At 34.0% G+C, this 17,639-nt stretch overlaps 1 protein-coding gene across 3 annotated transcripts in view; it reads right to left on the reverse strand.

Annotated features, from left to right (window-relative positions):
- Positions 1-710: 710 nt before the first annotated feature.
- The window catches only part of CRISPLD1 (cysteine rich secretory protein LCCL domain containing 1), a 48,439-nt gene continuing 31,510 nt past the window's right edge, over positions 711-17,639 (reverse strand). For 2 of the 3 annotated variants that reach the window (XM_032250965.1, XM_032250969.1), the window contains 6 exons: positions 17,509-17,639; positions 15,038-15,081; positions 14,872-14,944; positions 9,716-9,791; positions 5,738-5,868; positions 718-2,879 (listed from right to left, as the gene is read on the reverse strand). In XM_032250965.1, the coding sequence (XP_032106856.1) occupies positions 2,828-2,879; positions 5,738-5,868; positions 9,716-9,791; positions 14,872-14,944; positions 15,038-15,081; positions 17,509-17,639 (507 nt within the window). In that variant the 3' untranslated portion in view covers positions 718-2,827. Of the gene's footprint in view, positions 2,880-5,737; positions 5,869-9,715; positions 9,792-14,871; positions 14,945-15,037; positions 15,082-17,508 lie in introns of all 3 variants that reach the window. The other variant, XM_032250964.1, reaches the window with a different exon arrangement.

The following is a 17,639-nucleotide window of genomic DNA, read 5'->3' on the forward strand; positions in this document are numbered from 1 at the left end:
AAAATTAGTTTTCATAACTTAATGGTCTAGTGCAAGGATGTTTGCTTACCAGCACTGTTGATGTTCTGATTATTCCATGCAAGGTGACAGAAGGGTTGGGGGGATAAGATGAAGTAAAGAACATCTAATTGCTAAGTACAAAAGCAGCGTTCTAACAAGTTTGCCTGACTTTTTAAAATCTCAAATGATATGATTTCAACTTAATTCCAACAAATTAATAAAAGAGGATCAGATTATTTCACTAAACTATAAGCATTGATCTGCTTTAAATCCACATATAACAATAAACTATTTTCACTAGCTGTAATACTTTATGTTTGTTTTGACCTCATAATATGATAATGTGGAAAAGATATTTTAATCAAAAATAAAATGAGGAATTGTTGGAATGCTCACTCAACAATACCGGTCTACTATTTGTAGATGCAAGGAAGTAAAACAATCACTGAGATAATTGTGCTCTTGGGTAGAGAGAGATGAGTAAGGGTATTACCATTCTCAAAGAGCTTATCTTTTAAAGAATAAAACACAAATTAAATAATTAAAATGATCAAATTAAAAGGACATCATATTAGAGAGCATTTAATTCTTATAAGGAGAATCACAGGAAAACTCCTGGAGGATCTAAGTGCCAAAGGATCAACAGTATATGACAGATGCATGGTTTCCCCAAACTAAATAACAAAAATAATGAAAGAAAATGGCATACATTGACTACATATTGTGTTTATTATTCCTTTAAGTAAATTACACATTATGTGTCAATTAATTCTTAGAGCAATCTCAAGGAGATGTTATTTGTTCCATCTTACAGGTAAGGTAATTGAAGCAAAATAACTTACTGGACGCTATGCCTTGTGTAAAAGATAGGTAAACAGTATAAACAAGACTGGAAGTTCTTAAATGTTTTTACAAGGGTGTTTGGTTTTTCCTTAACCAATGGAAACTAAAGGAAGAGAGTCAATTTTGAGGGTTCTGGAAGGTGGGAAATACAAATGCAGTAAAAAAGGAATGCAGAAAGATACAAAGAAGACACTCCAGTTGAAGACATTGCAATAGTAAAGGGAACTGATGATAGAGATGTAAACTAAGGGCAAATAGAAGAAAACCTTATACTGATGGAACTGATGGGGCTTACCTGTTGTGGAAGGAGCAGTAATGACCAGAAGATGAGTCTGTATAAAGTCACACTATTTAAGAAGGTGGTAATGTATCCTTTTGAAAAAATGTTCCCATAAAAATCTGCTTTAAGTTTTGCAATCTTTAACATATACATCATTGTTTTAACTACCAGTATTTGGAACCACTTAGGTCTGTGCTAATACTTATTAAATGATCAAAAAATGTTGATATCATTAAAATCTGCACTCCAGAAGATATTTATGTGAGCACTTCTTCTTTCTCTATTGTATTATCTGCTCTCTTGCTTTCCTTGATCACTGCATGGAATTTATCTTTTATCTCTCCTAAACTCCTACCCATTTACTTTCTAAAAGTATTTGAAGTATTGATTGTCCTGTCAATTCTTTAATCACATTGTATCGTTCAGACTTTTTTCTACTTTAATAATTCATCTATTTAAAATCTCCCCTGCTATGTTTCTAAATATGTGTTTCTCTTTCACATACAAATACCTAAATAATTAGGTTGATTTTGTAGACATCTGGTAGTAAGTATGTTATTTATGCTAATGTCAATAAACCAAATTTAGAAGACACAATAATTTTGTTCATTTATCTTAATTTCTAAATCAAAATAAGTATGCAAAAGGAACTAAAAATAAAACTTTGAAACATGATTAATTTTAATGTTTAAGGGAAATAGTAAATCCACCAGCAGAAAAAAAAATTACCAAAAGGAACATTTTACAGATTTTTAGTCTCAAAGCACAATCCGTTTTTCATAGAAACAATATATCACCATTATATGCACCATAATATGGCAGTATTTATACACAAGGTCATTTACCATTTAAAAAAAAAATCAGTGGCCATGGTGATGTAATACATTAGTTCATCTGTGTTCAACTTTTTGCTATTATACTTCCTGGCCTGCAGGAGTATTTGCCAGGATACAAGAGAAAATACGTGACCTCAATTTTAACAGTACATAAAAAGCTCTGGTTGCCCATGCTTAACCCTACATTTACTACATGATCACTAGGAACGCTTTCATACCACCACTCTGACTGTAATATATTTAATTTTAAGGCCATTCCCAAGAAATCAAACATTTTAACAGATTCATTTGGATAATAAAGATTATTTTATATAAAATAAGAAGTGCAATATCAGAACTTACTATCCTATATGCCTAAATTAAAAGAAGAAAAAATTTAGTTTTTAAGTGGAAAATTATTTGAGATTATTTGGAGCTGGTAATGGCATAGCACTGAACTGGGGAAATGTGATAAGGTTTCTTTCAGTTTTAGAGTTATTTTTAAATGTACTAGATATTTTTCTGAGGGCCATTCACATTCAAAGTTTAGATTCATTTTATTAGTGGCATATACAAAGCACCATATTATATAATATATGAAATGTAGAACAATCATGACTATGTAATTGACTGTAGAAATAACTGCTAAGAAAATATAGCAATATTTAACACAGGAATTCTAAAACCATTACATTTTCATTACTTTTCCCAAAGCTAATGTCCCATGTTTTACTTTATAGACTTTGTCTATCAAGGTTTATATGCATTTGGCACTTTTTGGGGCTGAAAATAGTTGATGTACTCTGTACAGTAATGTTACAGTTTTATACAAAACTCAGACATATTGCATTTGGAATAGTCTTTATGATCCTCTTCCAAGTATTCCGTTTCACATAACTGCAAATACTCTGAATGCCTTTCCTCCCGGAGGATTCTGTAAACTGCAAAAACATACAAAAATATATTGATGTCATCTCTATACATAAGCCTTCTTATAAATCATGCTTTCTTATGACAGTCAAGAAAGCAGCTGTACAAATCCAGATGGTCAACTTTCTTAGGTTACTATAATTTATAGTTATTGGAAAGTTTGAATGAAGATGACATAACTCTTAAATCTTAGATGTATGCTGGACTGCAAGTTTGCTAAAGACATTTAAGATGTGTAATGGTAATAATAGTAATCTCTACAGAGCTTCACAGATTCCAGATCATGTTTTCCTATATTGCCTTTTTTCATTCTAATAAAGCAGAGTTCAACAGCTGTTATTCAATTTTACATGGGGAATACTGAGACTCAGATTTACAACTGATATGCATGGTTACAAGCTTAAAAGACAGCTGAGGCTGAGCCCAATGGCTCACGCCTGTAATCCCAGCACCTGGGAGGCTGAGATAAATGGATGACAAGGTCAGGAGTTCAAGACCAGCCTGGCCAAGATGGTGAAACCCCATCTCTACTAAAAATACAAAAACTAGCCAGGCATAGTGGCAGGTGCATGTAACCCCAGCTACTCAGAAGGCTGAGGCAGGAGAATCACTTGAACTTGCAGGGGCGGGGGTTGCAGTGAACTGAGATTGCACCACTGAACTCCAGCCTGGGTGACAGAGTGAGACTTCATCTCAAAAAATAAAAAAAAAAAAAGACAGCTGGTACTTGAGCAACACTCTCTAGAGCACTAGCTTACTATCATTGGCTAAGTCTGACAAAATTTAAATTACATTGCTATCATAGATTAATACTCTTAACAGCTATAATTTCAAGGAAAATGTTGGTAAGGATATTTAATGGTCAAATCTGAAAGGACCTAAGAATATCTTCACTGAAGTAAAACAAACACACACACACACACACACACACACACACACACACCCCGAGCATTCAATCTCATTTTGAAACTCCTTTTAAATTAGAAGTTAAAAGTAATGCAGACTCATAAATTTTACTCTTTATTAAATTGTTTATATTTATTTAGCAACATAAATCAAGGTATGCTTTGTTTAAATGTCTAAAAGTTGAAACAGATTGGTAGTACCGTTAATCATTATTTATTAAAATCAACTGTAAGTTTTTGAAGCTTTTACATAAACTTTTATTTTCTTAATAATTACAAAAGACTTTTGGAGCTCAATAAAATAAATGCTAAGAAAGAAACAAAGTGAAATTTCTCTCATATTATTTATTCATGTACAAGAAAAAAGGGAGACAGTTTTAGAGTGAAATAAGGGTTTCACAAGTATGCAACACACAACACATACATGCATGTGCCTGCACGCATACCAGAGTTTTTAAACAAGTAGATGGCCAATCCAAAGCCATTTTATTTATGAGAAACAGACTGATGGGACACCTTAGGAAGCAAATGTGTTTGGTGTGTTTCTTTTTTGTACACAGTTAAATACTGGAAAAATACATATCTCTGAGCCCACAGACTGAGTCATGATATTTACAAGTTATGTGAACTTGGGCACATCATTTAACCCCTCAAAGCCTCAGTTAATATATATATGTATATATGTAATATAGTATATGTATATATACACACTCACACATATATACACAGACATACCCACATGCATCTACATACACATACATGCACACACATATATCTCTGGGTATAGGACTGATGTTTCAGGGCTGTTGAAGCTGAGCTGGAGTGCCCAGGAGCATGTAACATCTAGAATATTCATAGTAGGTACTCAAAAATAATTATACTGTTTTATTAGGATATCACCTATCATTTTATAGTTTAAAAATATATCTAAGAACTATTAGGCATAAATAAAGCCACATCACTCAGTTTAGCTTATAAAATTGTATTTTATAAGCTAAGTTTTATAAGCTCAATTTTTCCATTATATATATCATGGGGAATACTTAGCTTAAGGAGCCCATGGGCAGGTTGTAGAGATGTCACATGCTTAACAATCACCTCTTGACATAGTCTAATATGAAAACAGATACTAATACAGATTTGTATTTTTGTGAGGATGACACCCAGATGGTTATGTGGAAGGTAATCTAGATACCCCGTGTGACACATCCTTTGGTGTCCCTTAGAGAAACTGCTACATGTATGTGCCCTATATTGGCAATTTTGAAGAACCCAGGAAATACCTAAAAGTTAGGGATTCTTCTATCTCTATACAAATAAATAGGACTTTTAATATTACTTTCAGAAATATCAGTGATTAAAAAAATCACCATTGATTCATTTATTTTAATATGTATTAATACCTGATAAAGTGAGTTACATGAATTTTCTCAAATCACCAAAATATATGACATTAGTGGGTGGGTTAAATAATATGAAATATGACTTCAAAGAGTTCATTTATATCATACTAGGCGTCCAACTTCAAATTAGTAAGAGAATCTGGTTCTAGGGAAAATCAGACATTGTTTTTGTCAAATACTTCGTCAGATAACTGGATTAGAGAAATATTCAGTGCCTTGCTCACCTAGAAAGAATTAAATATAAAAACTAATCTAGAAAATCCAAAAGAGGATGAAAGAAAGTTCCTAATTATAAGATCAATTAACAAAAGAGTAGTTCTGACTTGTAATCCGATTTTCATGTTGATTTTTATTAGCCTGCAGGAGACAGGCACCTCTGGTACTAAAGCTTCTCCCATCCCTGGAAGACTGACTGGTACACAAGTGTGCAAAGGAACATAGTGGCTCTGCCACTTAACTTTGAAAAAAGCTAAAAATGTTAAAGTGGGTCAACTGTAAAGCAATCATGAATACAGGGATAGATGGCATTTACAAATATACATATATATGTCTTGTTTTTACCTTTCTGAGAAGATTCCATTCTGAAAAGAAGCAGCGTAGGCCTTTCTTTTGTCCACAGGCATCACATCAACATAACCACCGTGATTTCGAACTACTCCAGCATGTACTGCTGCTCTGCAGATACTGGACAGCTGAGAAGGCAAGGAAACAAACAAACCGGCGTTAGTGGAAATTCCTGCTGGACTTGTCCAGGCTATTCTTCTATTATTAATAGGTTGAAGTTGCTGACATCTGGATGTCATGGATAGCCAGTGAGCAGCTATAGGATGAGGTTTTGTGCATAAAGGAGTGTCTGAAACGTCACAAAGTCAAAGCCAATTCGGATCAAGTCTGAAGGCCAACCTTAAGGGTGGCTGCAATAGTAAGAGCCTTCTCCCATCTAATCTACCAAACACCTGTTCTGTACAAACAGTAGGCTTTAGAGTATCAAAGCAATAAAAAGCAAATTTGCTTCTTTTATCTTTTCTAGGGTCTGTCATTCTTAAATTTTAGCCTTTGTTCTAAACTGGACTCACTCTGACCAATGTTCACAGGTTAGATTACTCATCCCTCATGCATGTCCACTTTTGCCTAATACAAACTCCACCATAGTTCTGCATATGACTATGGACTCTGTTCCAAAATACAAGAAATGGGGCAGTTTTTTTCTTAGTAAATAATATAATCTACACAGAGAAACTTTGCCAAAGAATAACCCAAAAAAGAAAAAAATGAAGAACTATTATAGCTTCTACCTAGATTTGTAATGCCTGTCAACTTAGTTTGAATGGTCTGACATGAAATACTAGGAAAGTTCTATGATTACATTGTACTAGTCATATGATCTGAATTGAATGGGATTTCTATGGAGAAGAAAATTATTTTTTCAGGTCCACTACTTTCAAATTTTTAAAACTACTGAATTCTAAAAGTCAGATCATTTCTTTTGGCCCATTAAAATCTTCTCAAGATTTTATCATTTGCTTTAGTCCAAATGTTTTACCAAAATTTGTTAACAACTAAGTACAATCCAAGGAAATCCCACCAAAGAAATACTTGAACTATTTCAGTATAAAGCAGTCCACGTCAAATGTACATGGGTCTTTTCTGATCCCATTGGTGTGTTCTTTTCTCATCTCTATGCACATGTGCGTGATTTAATATACTTTTTTAAGTTCACATAAGCATGTATATCTTACATGACCATGCCTCATTACTGTGCTGTGAACTCTAGAGCATCAGTCAGTATTTATTAGATCAGAGTGTGAATGCCAACTGTTTAATCCTTTCTGTGCTTTTGCTATATTACAAAATATCATGCATCTAAAACCTGCATCCTTACTCAAAGGCATTTTCTTCACCATTTATAGTCTCACTGAATTATAATAATATTTGCATCCAATATGGTTCCTAGAAGATAGAATTAAAAATAATTCCGTGCACATTTCAGTATTTATTCTGTTCTGTTACAAGGGTATTATCAGCATTTTTTCCAGGGCAACAAAAGTGCTTAGATAAAATATTTACTAAATCCAAGTACTTAATATGTTTTGAGACTACTGTATTGCCTGCAATTATGCAGTCAGCAGGCATTCCTATTTGAGTTCAGAGGTCAGAAGACATTTTCTTTTCATACTCAGACTTTATAAAAATTAATATCTGATGGAAAGAAAGAAGCATTTATCTGTGAAAACAGATTTTTTAAATGAATGCAGAAATTAATATATTAAAAAATTATAAATAAAAGTTCAAAGCAACAGAATATACAGGGGTGAACTCTATAAATGGAAAGAAAGAAAAAAAGGAAGGAGGGAGGGAAGGAAGCTGATTAATTGATTCTCACATTTCCATACTTTATTTGGAGAGATAATGTATTTTGTAGGGGCAGGGAAGACTGGCAATTAATGGCTGAATCTCTGATTTTGTACTTGCTATGTGACAGTAATCTTTATATTTTCAACTTACTCTTCAAAGGACCTATATAATACACATATTACCCATCCATTTCACTGAAGGTAGAAAGATAAAATGATCTCAAGATATGAGTTCTAACAAAACATTAACTCTAATAAATAGATGGCTTTAAAGGTACAGAAGTATACAGGATATTTTGAAAGACTTTTGCTAGACATGACAACAAAGTTCTGCTTAAAGGGAAAATCTGAAAACTATGATTTCTCTGACAATCTCTAATGAGTTAAGATATGCACATTCCTATATATTTCTTAATCTACTTGTTTCAACAAATATTTATGTGCAAGGTACTTACTTAATATCTGATGTCACTATGTGCTCTAAGCTCTGTTTAGGCAGGACAAGCCTGTCTTATTCACAGCTTGGTAGACATCAAATTAGTGATCAAAATTATGAATGAATAACCCAGCTTCTGCTCTTGAGAAACTTACAAACTAATAAAAGAGCTAGGGTAACAATCTTAATACCTAATAAAATAGGCTAAGGGCCAAAAGGAAGAAACGAAGTTATAGGGGTTGAAATTAGGCCAACTTCAAAGTTGGGTTAGAAGGTCAAGCAACACACCCTCACAGAGAAAGTGGCAATAATTTAGGTTTTGAAGTGACCACATTTTTGACACAAAATTTTCAAAAATATTGTATTTCAACAGAGGCAAGACTATAAGCACAAATATGAAGACTAGCATGTTCAAGATACCAGCAGGACATTTCAGTGGCACATAAGACTAATGCAAATCTGGAGCTTGAGAGGGACTCAGAATTGAAGAATAACTGCAAAGGTAAAGCTGAACTGAAAAAAATCTGGACCTAAATAAGCTCACCAAGAGAAGCAGGTGGTAATGTGCATATTCACGCCTCTTTACATGATCAAATTCCCTTAGTTTTCTGTTGAATATGTGCATAAGACATTTCCTAAATTTGCACTTGTAACTCTCTCTGGCTTAGAGAAACCTGTAGTAAGTGTTTGCCTCATAAAATGTAAGCTCATCAGCATACACTTTCAGACTTTATCTACTCATTGTTGTGAGCTGGATTCCTCTCTCTCTCTCAGACTAACTTGGTTGAAGCTCCTTTTTATTCCGATTTTCAGCAGCTCAGAGACAAAGCTATCTGCTAGACTGATGTGCAGCTCATTTACTCTCAACTCCAATACTTTGTAAATGTCACTCATCCCACTAGAACATGTTCCCTGATCCTCATTAGCAACTGACTTCAAATCTGGCTCAACAAGCACTTAATATGCCTGGCACTCTGAAAGGCCAAGGCAGGAAAACTGCTTGAGACCACACCAGCCTGGGCAATACAGTGAGACCCCATCTCTACAACAACAGAAAAACAGCCAGGTATGGTGGCATGTACTTGTTCTGCTAGCTACTTGGAAGGCTGAGGAAGGAGGATCACTTGAGCCCAGGAGTCTGAGGTTAAACTGAGCCAGGATCATGCCACTGTACTCCAGCCTGGGCAACAGAAGAAACTCTATCTCATTAAAAAAGTACTTAACCACACTGAAGCTATCACAGCTCGTATTCCTTGTCCAACCCCACTATAGTCATCTATTACAACATCCCCTCAACTAGTCCTCTTTTGCATATATTTTAATGTAGCATTTCTATGACTCTATGCTACATTTTAAATGGCTGCTCGGCAGTGAAGATACTGTTTAGACTTTCAACAAATTCTTAATTGTCCAGTTTAGGCCTCAAATACTAAAGACCCAAAATAAACATTTCAAAAAAGCAAAACACATTTTCCTGCCCAACAATTACTATAGGCTATTCCATTATGTGTCTTATACAAAACATATGGGGAGAATATGAAGAAAAATTTTGTCAAATAATTATACACTCATATATTACATATGGATAATAATTTTTCAGTGATATAGATGTTTAGCTCTTCTGAGAATGCATACTAACAAAGTCTGTTTCCTTGCTTTGTATACAAATGTGCATATATACATTTAAATGTGTCTATACATTTATATATATACATGAATGTTGAGAGCTATATAAATTAGGATACTTACATCAGAATAAACTCGAGTTCCAATGACACGAGCATAATGTGGATTTGCTTGCATACAGTCACGAGGACAGTATACTCTGAAAAAAAAAGTATACATATAAAGTAAGCTGGTTACTTAAGACTTTCCTATTAGTAAAATCATTGGTATGCATATACAAAGTAAGTTCAACATTCTAAACCTTCTCATTTTTTTTTCCTGAAATAGGTCAACTGGACAAGCTCAGGCAGTAGACACAATTGCTTCTGTTTATCTATTTCTATGTTTTGGCATAAATGTGATTTTTAAAAAATTTAGTCAGGAAGCCTTCTAATGTGGGGATTTGAAGCCAAAAGAAACATCAGAAAGCATCTCTATGTATCTGAGAAGTTGCAACCCAATGTATCTGTAGAATCCAGTAAACTGCTAACTTGGAAAATCTGAATTATTGTCTGCCTCACACATCTCACAGTTTCTCTTCTCTATCTTCACATCTTTGGTATCTCATCCAATTTCACGTTTTAATTATCATCTTTAAAAGGCTGATTTCCAAATTTTTATTTCCAGTTGGGACGTCCTTTAATTCCAAACTTGTATATCCTACTGCTTATTCAATGTCTCCACTTAGCTAGAATAATCATCTCAAGCATATCATGTATGAAACTAAATTCCTAATCTCCTCTAGTCCCCAAATTTGTTCTTTTTGTAAAATTCCCATTGCAATAAACAGCACCCCCATTATTCCAGGTGCTCAGGCCAGAAATCTTTATTCCCAATCCCTTTCTTAATCTAACACTTTACATTCAATCCATCAGCAATTTCTATTGGCTATACATGAAAACATATCTAAGATCAGAGCATCTCCAAGCACATCAGTAATGATAACTCTGGGCCTTATAGTCTATTGTCTAAGTTACTGCAATAGGCTCTTCTATGTTTCTTCTGTGGTCTCCCTGCCTTCAACTTGGCCCTCTCAATCTATTTTCCATACTTATATTAAAACGTACAAGTCTAGCTGGGTGCGGTGGCTCATGCCTGTAATCCTAGCACTTCGGGAGGCCAAGGCAGATGGGTCACCTGAGGTCAGGAGTTCGAGACCAACCTGGCCAACACAGTGAAACCCCGTCTGGACTAAAAATACAAAAATTAGCCAGGCATGGTGGCGGGCACCTGTAATCTCAGCTACTCAGAGGCTGAGGCAGGAGAATTGCTGGAACCTGGGAAGCGGAGGTTGCAAAGAGCCGAGATTGCACCATTGCACCCTAGCCTGGGCTGACAACGTTGAGACTCCATCTCAAAAAACAAACAAAAAAAACTGTACAAGTCCAAACACATCATTCCTCTGCTCTCAATTTTCCAGCAGCTTTCAGCACATTCAGAGTAAATGACAAGAGCCTCAGGATGGTCAATAATGGTCAATAAGCCCCACATCTTCTGTCCCCACTGCCTTTCTGACTTTATATCTTACTCAATTCCCACTTTATCACGCTGCTGCAGTCACACTGGCCTAATGGTTATTACCCAGACACACACAATAGGCTCCTGCCTTAGAGCCTTTGCATTTATCTTCTCTGCCTGGAATGCTCTTCCTCCAGAAATCCTACTGCATTACTGATACCTGGTTGGCATAGCTCATTTAAAAGACATTTCCAACCATTTTTTGTTGTTGTTGTTATTCAGGCTCTAAATAAAATATGACCAAAAGCTTTTTATTTAAACATAGGGTTCAATTATCAATGTTTAATCAATCACACGATATTTTTAAAAACCTACTCCCAAATTTCAAGAAACTGTCAAATGGTGTTTTACTTTTAATCAAGTGGCTTTTCTGCATTCATACACATACACACCCATCACTAAAAGGAAACAAACTAAAACTGAAAAAAACACAATTTTATGTAGTAAATGAGACTCTCAACAAAACTATATGATAATTATTGGTGGATGATAGCATCAACAATTTTCCTAAAAGTATTCTAAACATACTTCAGTTGAAACTACCCTTGCCAATTGAAGCAGATCTTCCTTAAGATAGCTTTTAAGAAATAGCTATAGTTCTTATTTCTAAAATTTGTATAACACTGTATACTCTACACTGTATATACTTCACATAACATGGAAACCAAAAAGAACCATTTAAATATAAGTAGTACGTGAATCTGAGTTTCCATAACTTTGAATTAAAAGGTTGATCGCTTAAAAGATGCTGTCTGGGGTTTCTGCAGGAGGAAGGGTATCCCCTTTGACTGGAAACTGATCTTACTGTATTTGAGAACTGCTGGACATTTACTGCCATCCTTACGGTTGTAAAACCACCTGCTCTGCATGCTCTGCAAGCTCCTTCTTGCCCATATTCAGCTGCTGGTTTGCCAAAATCAGTAGTCCAAGTTGAGTTAGATGAGTTCAGATAAAACAAATATTGGGGGAAGTTTTTGCTTGTTTGTATTCCAATCTGTTTTTAACAGCTTATTATACACTACTGAGGAGGTAGGTAGTGGTCTAGTAAACATTTTTTAACCTATAATTTGCCTATAAGCTTTAAATGAAAATGCTGGCATACTTTAATATCTACTTTTACATCTTGAGCATTCAATAAATTTTAAAGGCCTTATTGTTTTATAGGTATATTTAAAACTGGATAACATTTCTTATAATTTTATAAGACGCTAAGTAATAATTACTACATAATAACTAAATGGTTACTAAATAATAGAGTTTATTTTGAATTGTTGTACCAGACATGTAAACTTTCAAGGACATGACTTGCAGATAAATCTTGTTTTTTCAAAGTCTTCTTGAGCTAATTTCATTTAATTTATTTAGTGTTGTCATTTTTCTCCAGAATATACTATGCCTCTGCCTACTTAAATGACATAAAATTCTAAAAGGGATGTGCCAATTACATGGTTCCCTAAACGTTATAACCTGTCAAATAAATAATATCATTACAACCTAGTTTATGAAATTATTACAAATTTCATACGGGAAAAAGAAAAGACAATTGTATTTCACTGAAACAAAAAAAGGGAGGAGCTTTTCAGACTACTTAAGTCAATATTATGTATAAATGGTCATTTGTATGGATTATATTGATAATAGTAAAGACTAAAATTAAATTTTAAAAATTTATATCATTATCCTAATTTCTGTTTTGCTTTCTGAAACAAGTCAAGAAAGAGGGAACTTGTTTATTAATGCTTTACTTGATTTTTCCCTTTTACAACAATATTGATATAGTTTTTTTATAGTTATAAAATTATCCTTTATTGAGCATCTGCTAGTGAAGGCCTTTATGTTAGAATGCTCTACAGAGATTATCCTTATGATTTGGTCCCCATAAACCTAGTCACGTGGCTGACATAAGGCTAGGCATAATATTGGTACTTAGTAGGTATTTAATAAATATTCATAAACTTAAATTCTAAAGTTCCTGTTTTTTCCATAGGAAAATGAAATAATGCTAAAATTTACCAGCTTCACCTACCAATACACCTTTACCTTTTTTCTATAAAAATGTAATTTGTAAGTGTAAGGGGCTTGAGAAATCTGAAAAAATATTTCCACCAAATTTCTAAGGCTACAGAACAAACAATGATTTAATCAAAGATGTTAGCCTTAAGAACATAGCTAGTCAAGCTCTAGTAACAGGAGACTATATTTTTATCACAAAAATATTCGGCATATAATTCATTGGTGGTCAGATGGTAAAAAGTATATGATGTACTTCACCCAGTAAGAGGTCCTCAAATTATCCCACATACTTGGTAATCTGCTGATTTCAGCAAACACACAAACCGAAGAATTTTAAAATTCTCAATTAGCATGCATCAAGTTAGCTGACCAAAAACATTACAACAGCAGTCTTGCATTAGTAGAGACACATTATTTTAAAGGAAACAGGCTGGCTATATGTATGTGACAAAATTTATTGTTTATATCACATCTGTAACTTAGAAACTGATAGAAAATGAAGTACTCTGTTATATCAAGATCACAGTCTTCTGTAATAAAGACTCTGTTATGTGCCTTGTGAACAACCAACCCCATTCTTTAAGTGAAACGTTGCTTTTGTTATAAAAGGGTAAATAATGAAGTTTTTCCAAAGTAGATAAACTTTTCCATAAAAATAAGCTCCTTAAATTTTTAGGCTAAAATATTTTGTCAAATTACATTTATATTTTTAAATCTCATTACTAGTTTTTAGAAATAGTGTGGATATTTGCATTAATGGAAATAGTGTGGATAGAACTAATGCTGGATATATGGAGACACACTTTGTTTTCTTATTACTGATTATGGATTATAACCATAATACTTTTAACAGCTTTCATCTTAGCTTGGTCAAGATAAATAAAGCTTTTTTCATTATTTTATAGTAGATAAATTCCATTGTAACTTTGTAAAAGAGAATATACAAAACAAAAATAAAAGAAAGGTGAAGATGGGCTTTTTAACTCACCAAATGCAATCAGACTGATCTAAATAAAAACTGGATAATAATGTTAAAAAATAAGAGTTATGCCATTTTAGTTTCTGTTGTAAGAAACTGTTATGAACTGAATTATTCTGTCCTTTCAAAGTTTATTATGTTGAAGTCTCAATCCCCAATTTGATTGAACTTGGAGACACGGCCTTTATGAAGGTAATTAAGGTTAATTGAGGTCATAAGGGTGGGTCCCTCATCCAATAGGATTAGCATCCTTATAAAAAAAAGATTTAAGAAAGTGAACTGTCTTTCTCCCTCCACCATGTGAGGACACAGAGAAGGTGGCCATCTGTAGGTCAGGAAGAGAGCCTTCATTAGGAACCGAATGAACCAGCACCTTGATCTTTAACTTCTCAACCTCCAGAACTGTGAGAAATAAATTTCTGTTGTTTACACCACCCAGTCTATGCTGTTTGGTTACAGCAGCCAGAGCAGATTAATAAAGGACTCTTTGTAGCACAGATGAACATACAGGTTACATGCATAAACTCTGACATTATAAAATAGCAGAGAGTACTTTGCATTTGGAGAAAGCACACTAGGCCTGCCTGGAGTGCATGTAGTTTATGATGTTCCACTGCTCCCTCCTTCTTGGCAGTTCAAGATTATACAACTTTTGAACCCCAGAGATGCTAGAATTTCAGGCAAAAACAGTTATAATGGGGCCAAAGCCCCTATGTGTACACTGGTTTACCTTGGGCAATGTGACGCAGGCTTATGAAATGGACAGAGCTGTTCCACAGTTGTTTCACAAGTCACAGCCTGAACTGAAGAATTTAAACACAAAACAATGAGTGAATCCTTTCAAAGCAATATCATACTATACAGTATTAAGAAAGCAAGATGAAAAATGTGCTCACCTGTTACTTTAGAGACCGTAAAGGAATTAGCAGACTGATATTTGCTGAAGGTAAAAATACATAAATGTTAATTATTTTCATACAGGCATCAGCAGCAGCAGCATAATTTCTGGTATCTTTCAAGTTTATGAACACTTCATGTTCTTTTTAAACACTTATTAATATAGATGAGTAGCATTATAAGAACACATAATTAATTTTAAGGTAAATCCACATTACCATCAGGTATTAACCAAATCAACATTCTTAAGGTGATCTCTTTTCATTATTAATCTCAAAACTTCTAGATAATAGCATGAAGCTATACACACACACACACACACATATTTGATTCCTATCAAAATTAAAATGCTCAAATACTAATTTCCTGCCTCCACAGGACCAAACTATTTACACAACAGAAAATACAAGACAATGTTGTAAAGAGACTACGAAATTATACGTACCTAAGCAAGTGTACATTATTCTTTTTTTGTTCCCCCTAGTATCTAGCAAAACACCTACAGTACAATGAAAAACCTTCTCCTCATTACATTCATTCTTAAAAAGCTGAAATATAAGATTAGGCACACAATTCTAGATCAAAATTTTAATTGGTTTATGCACATCCAATTTTCAGAAAAACATCTATTGCAAAACGTAAGGCTTATTTGTGACGGTACTTTAACATGATATACTCTCTGAATACATTAGCTCAGAACTGAAGGTGTAAAATTTCAACAATTCTTTATTTCTGTCAGCTTCAAATTCAGTATTTAATATTCATCATCTATAATGTGTCCAAAAGAAATAACATTCTTTGAGGCATAAAATATACAACCTATTAAATATAGCCTTCGAGTTTTAAGAGAATTTCTATAATAGAGATAATTAAAAATTAAGAGGAAAAAAAAGTAAATAACAAGATAAATTTCCTTTAATGGAACACTCACTGTTTGGCTTACTAAAACTAACAACTATATATATTGCTTATTGAAACTAATTAGTAAATGTTTGCCAAGTAAATAGGTTAGTTAATAAATATTTCTATGGAACTTTCGGCAGAGTGTGGTGGCTCACGCCTGTAATCCCAACACTATGGGAGGCTAAGGCAGGAGGATCACTTGAGGTCAGGTGTTTGAGACCAGCCTGGCCAACATGGTGAAACCCAGCTCTATTAAAAATAACAAAAATTAGTTGGACATGGTGGCACGCACCTGTAGTCTCAGCTACTTGGGAGGCTGAGGCAGGAAAAGTTGAACCTCTGAGACTCTGTCTTAAAAACTACAACAACAAACTTTTGCTAAAATGAGTTATCACTAACAGCTAAAAACTACCCATCAAGGCACTGAATAAAACTGCATAATAAGCTGGGCGCAGTGACTCATGCCTATAATTTCAACGCTCTGGGAGGCCGAGGCAGGTGGATCACCTGAGGTCAGGAGTTTAAGACCAGCCTGGTCAACATGGTGAAACCTTGTCTCTACTAAAAATACAAAAATTAGCCAGGCATGGTGGTATGCACCTGTAATCTCAGCTAGTCAGGAAGCTGAGGTAGGAGAATCCCATGAACCCAGGAGGTGGAGGTTGCAGTGACCTGAGATTGCGCCACTGCACTCCAGTCTGGGTGACAGAGTGAGACCCTATCTCAGAAAAACAAAACAAAACAAAAACAAAAACAAAAAATGTATAGGAAATTATTCCACAAATTTTTGAGAGTTCCTAATAGTTTTTTATAGTTATTAATTATAACTTAACCCATTGTTACATTTCATACAATTGTATTGCAGTAAAAGAGACAATGTCAAATTTCCTCAGAAAAGGCATTCTGTATTAAGTTCAGTAATGTTTATTGTTTTACTTAGAGGAAAAAAAGACACTAAAATGTTATTTCAAAAGCCCCCATTTTTCTACCTCTACACAGTACATCCAAAAATGCACAGTGTTTTGGAGTAAGGTATTTGGTGTGCCTAATAGGAGAAACATATATAAAACTAAATGCTTTTATATTGAGATACTTTTAAATGGACATAGAAAGATGACATAGCATAATACATATTTAGAGAACTTTTCAAAGCTCTCTTTTCTCTAATGTAATTTATCTTATCAACAAATTTAATGTTGCATGAAATAAGCCATCTTCCTTCCCTAAACAGGACAGGAAGAATATGCAAATGAATTACCCTTCTCGGGAGTATTTTTGGTCAAGCTAAAACATATATTGCTTTACATTAGGAATTAACTGTAAACTTATACATTTTTAATGAAACTAAAAAATTCGGAGTTTTAGCATGCCCACTACAAGCAAAGGAGTTTAACTTTGAACTTAGATGCTTTATCTTCTTTTTGTCAAAGAAAATTATAAACTAAAATGAACCTTGAAAATTACCAAATTCTTTCTTCTTAAATAATTCTATGCTTTGCTCTTAAAAAATGTGTTAGCTCATTACAATTTAAAATTATCTGGTCCAAAAGATTATTTGGGTACTTACCCAACTGTTCGAATACCATTCCTATTGGACTTCATGAAATAATGTTTTCTTCCTTGTCTGGTGATATCTACCCAACCACCATCATTGTCTATTATACCATAATGAATTGCAGCTCTACAGATGCTGGAATG

Source organism: Sapajus apella, unplaced genomic scaffold (assembly GCF_009761245.1).
Source record: "Sapajus apella isolate SASKATOON/1434 unplaced genomic scaffold, GSC_monkey_1.0 scaffold3, whole genome shotgun sequence".
NCBI lineage: Eukaryota > Metazoa > Chordata > Mammalia > Primates > Cebidae > Sapajus > Sapajus apella.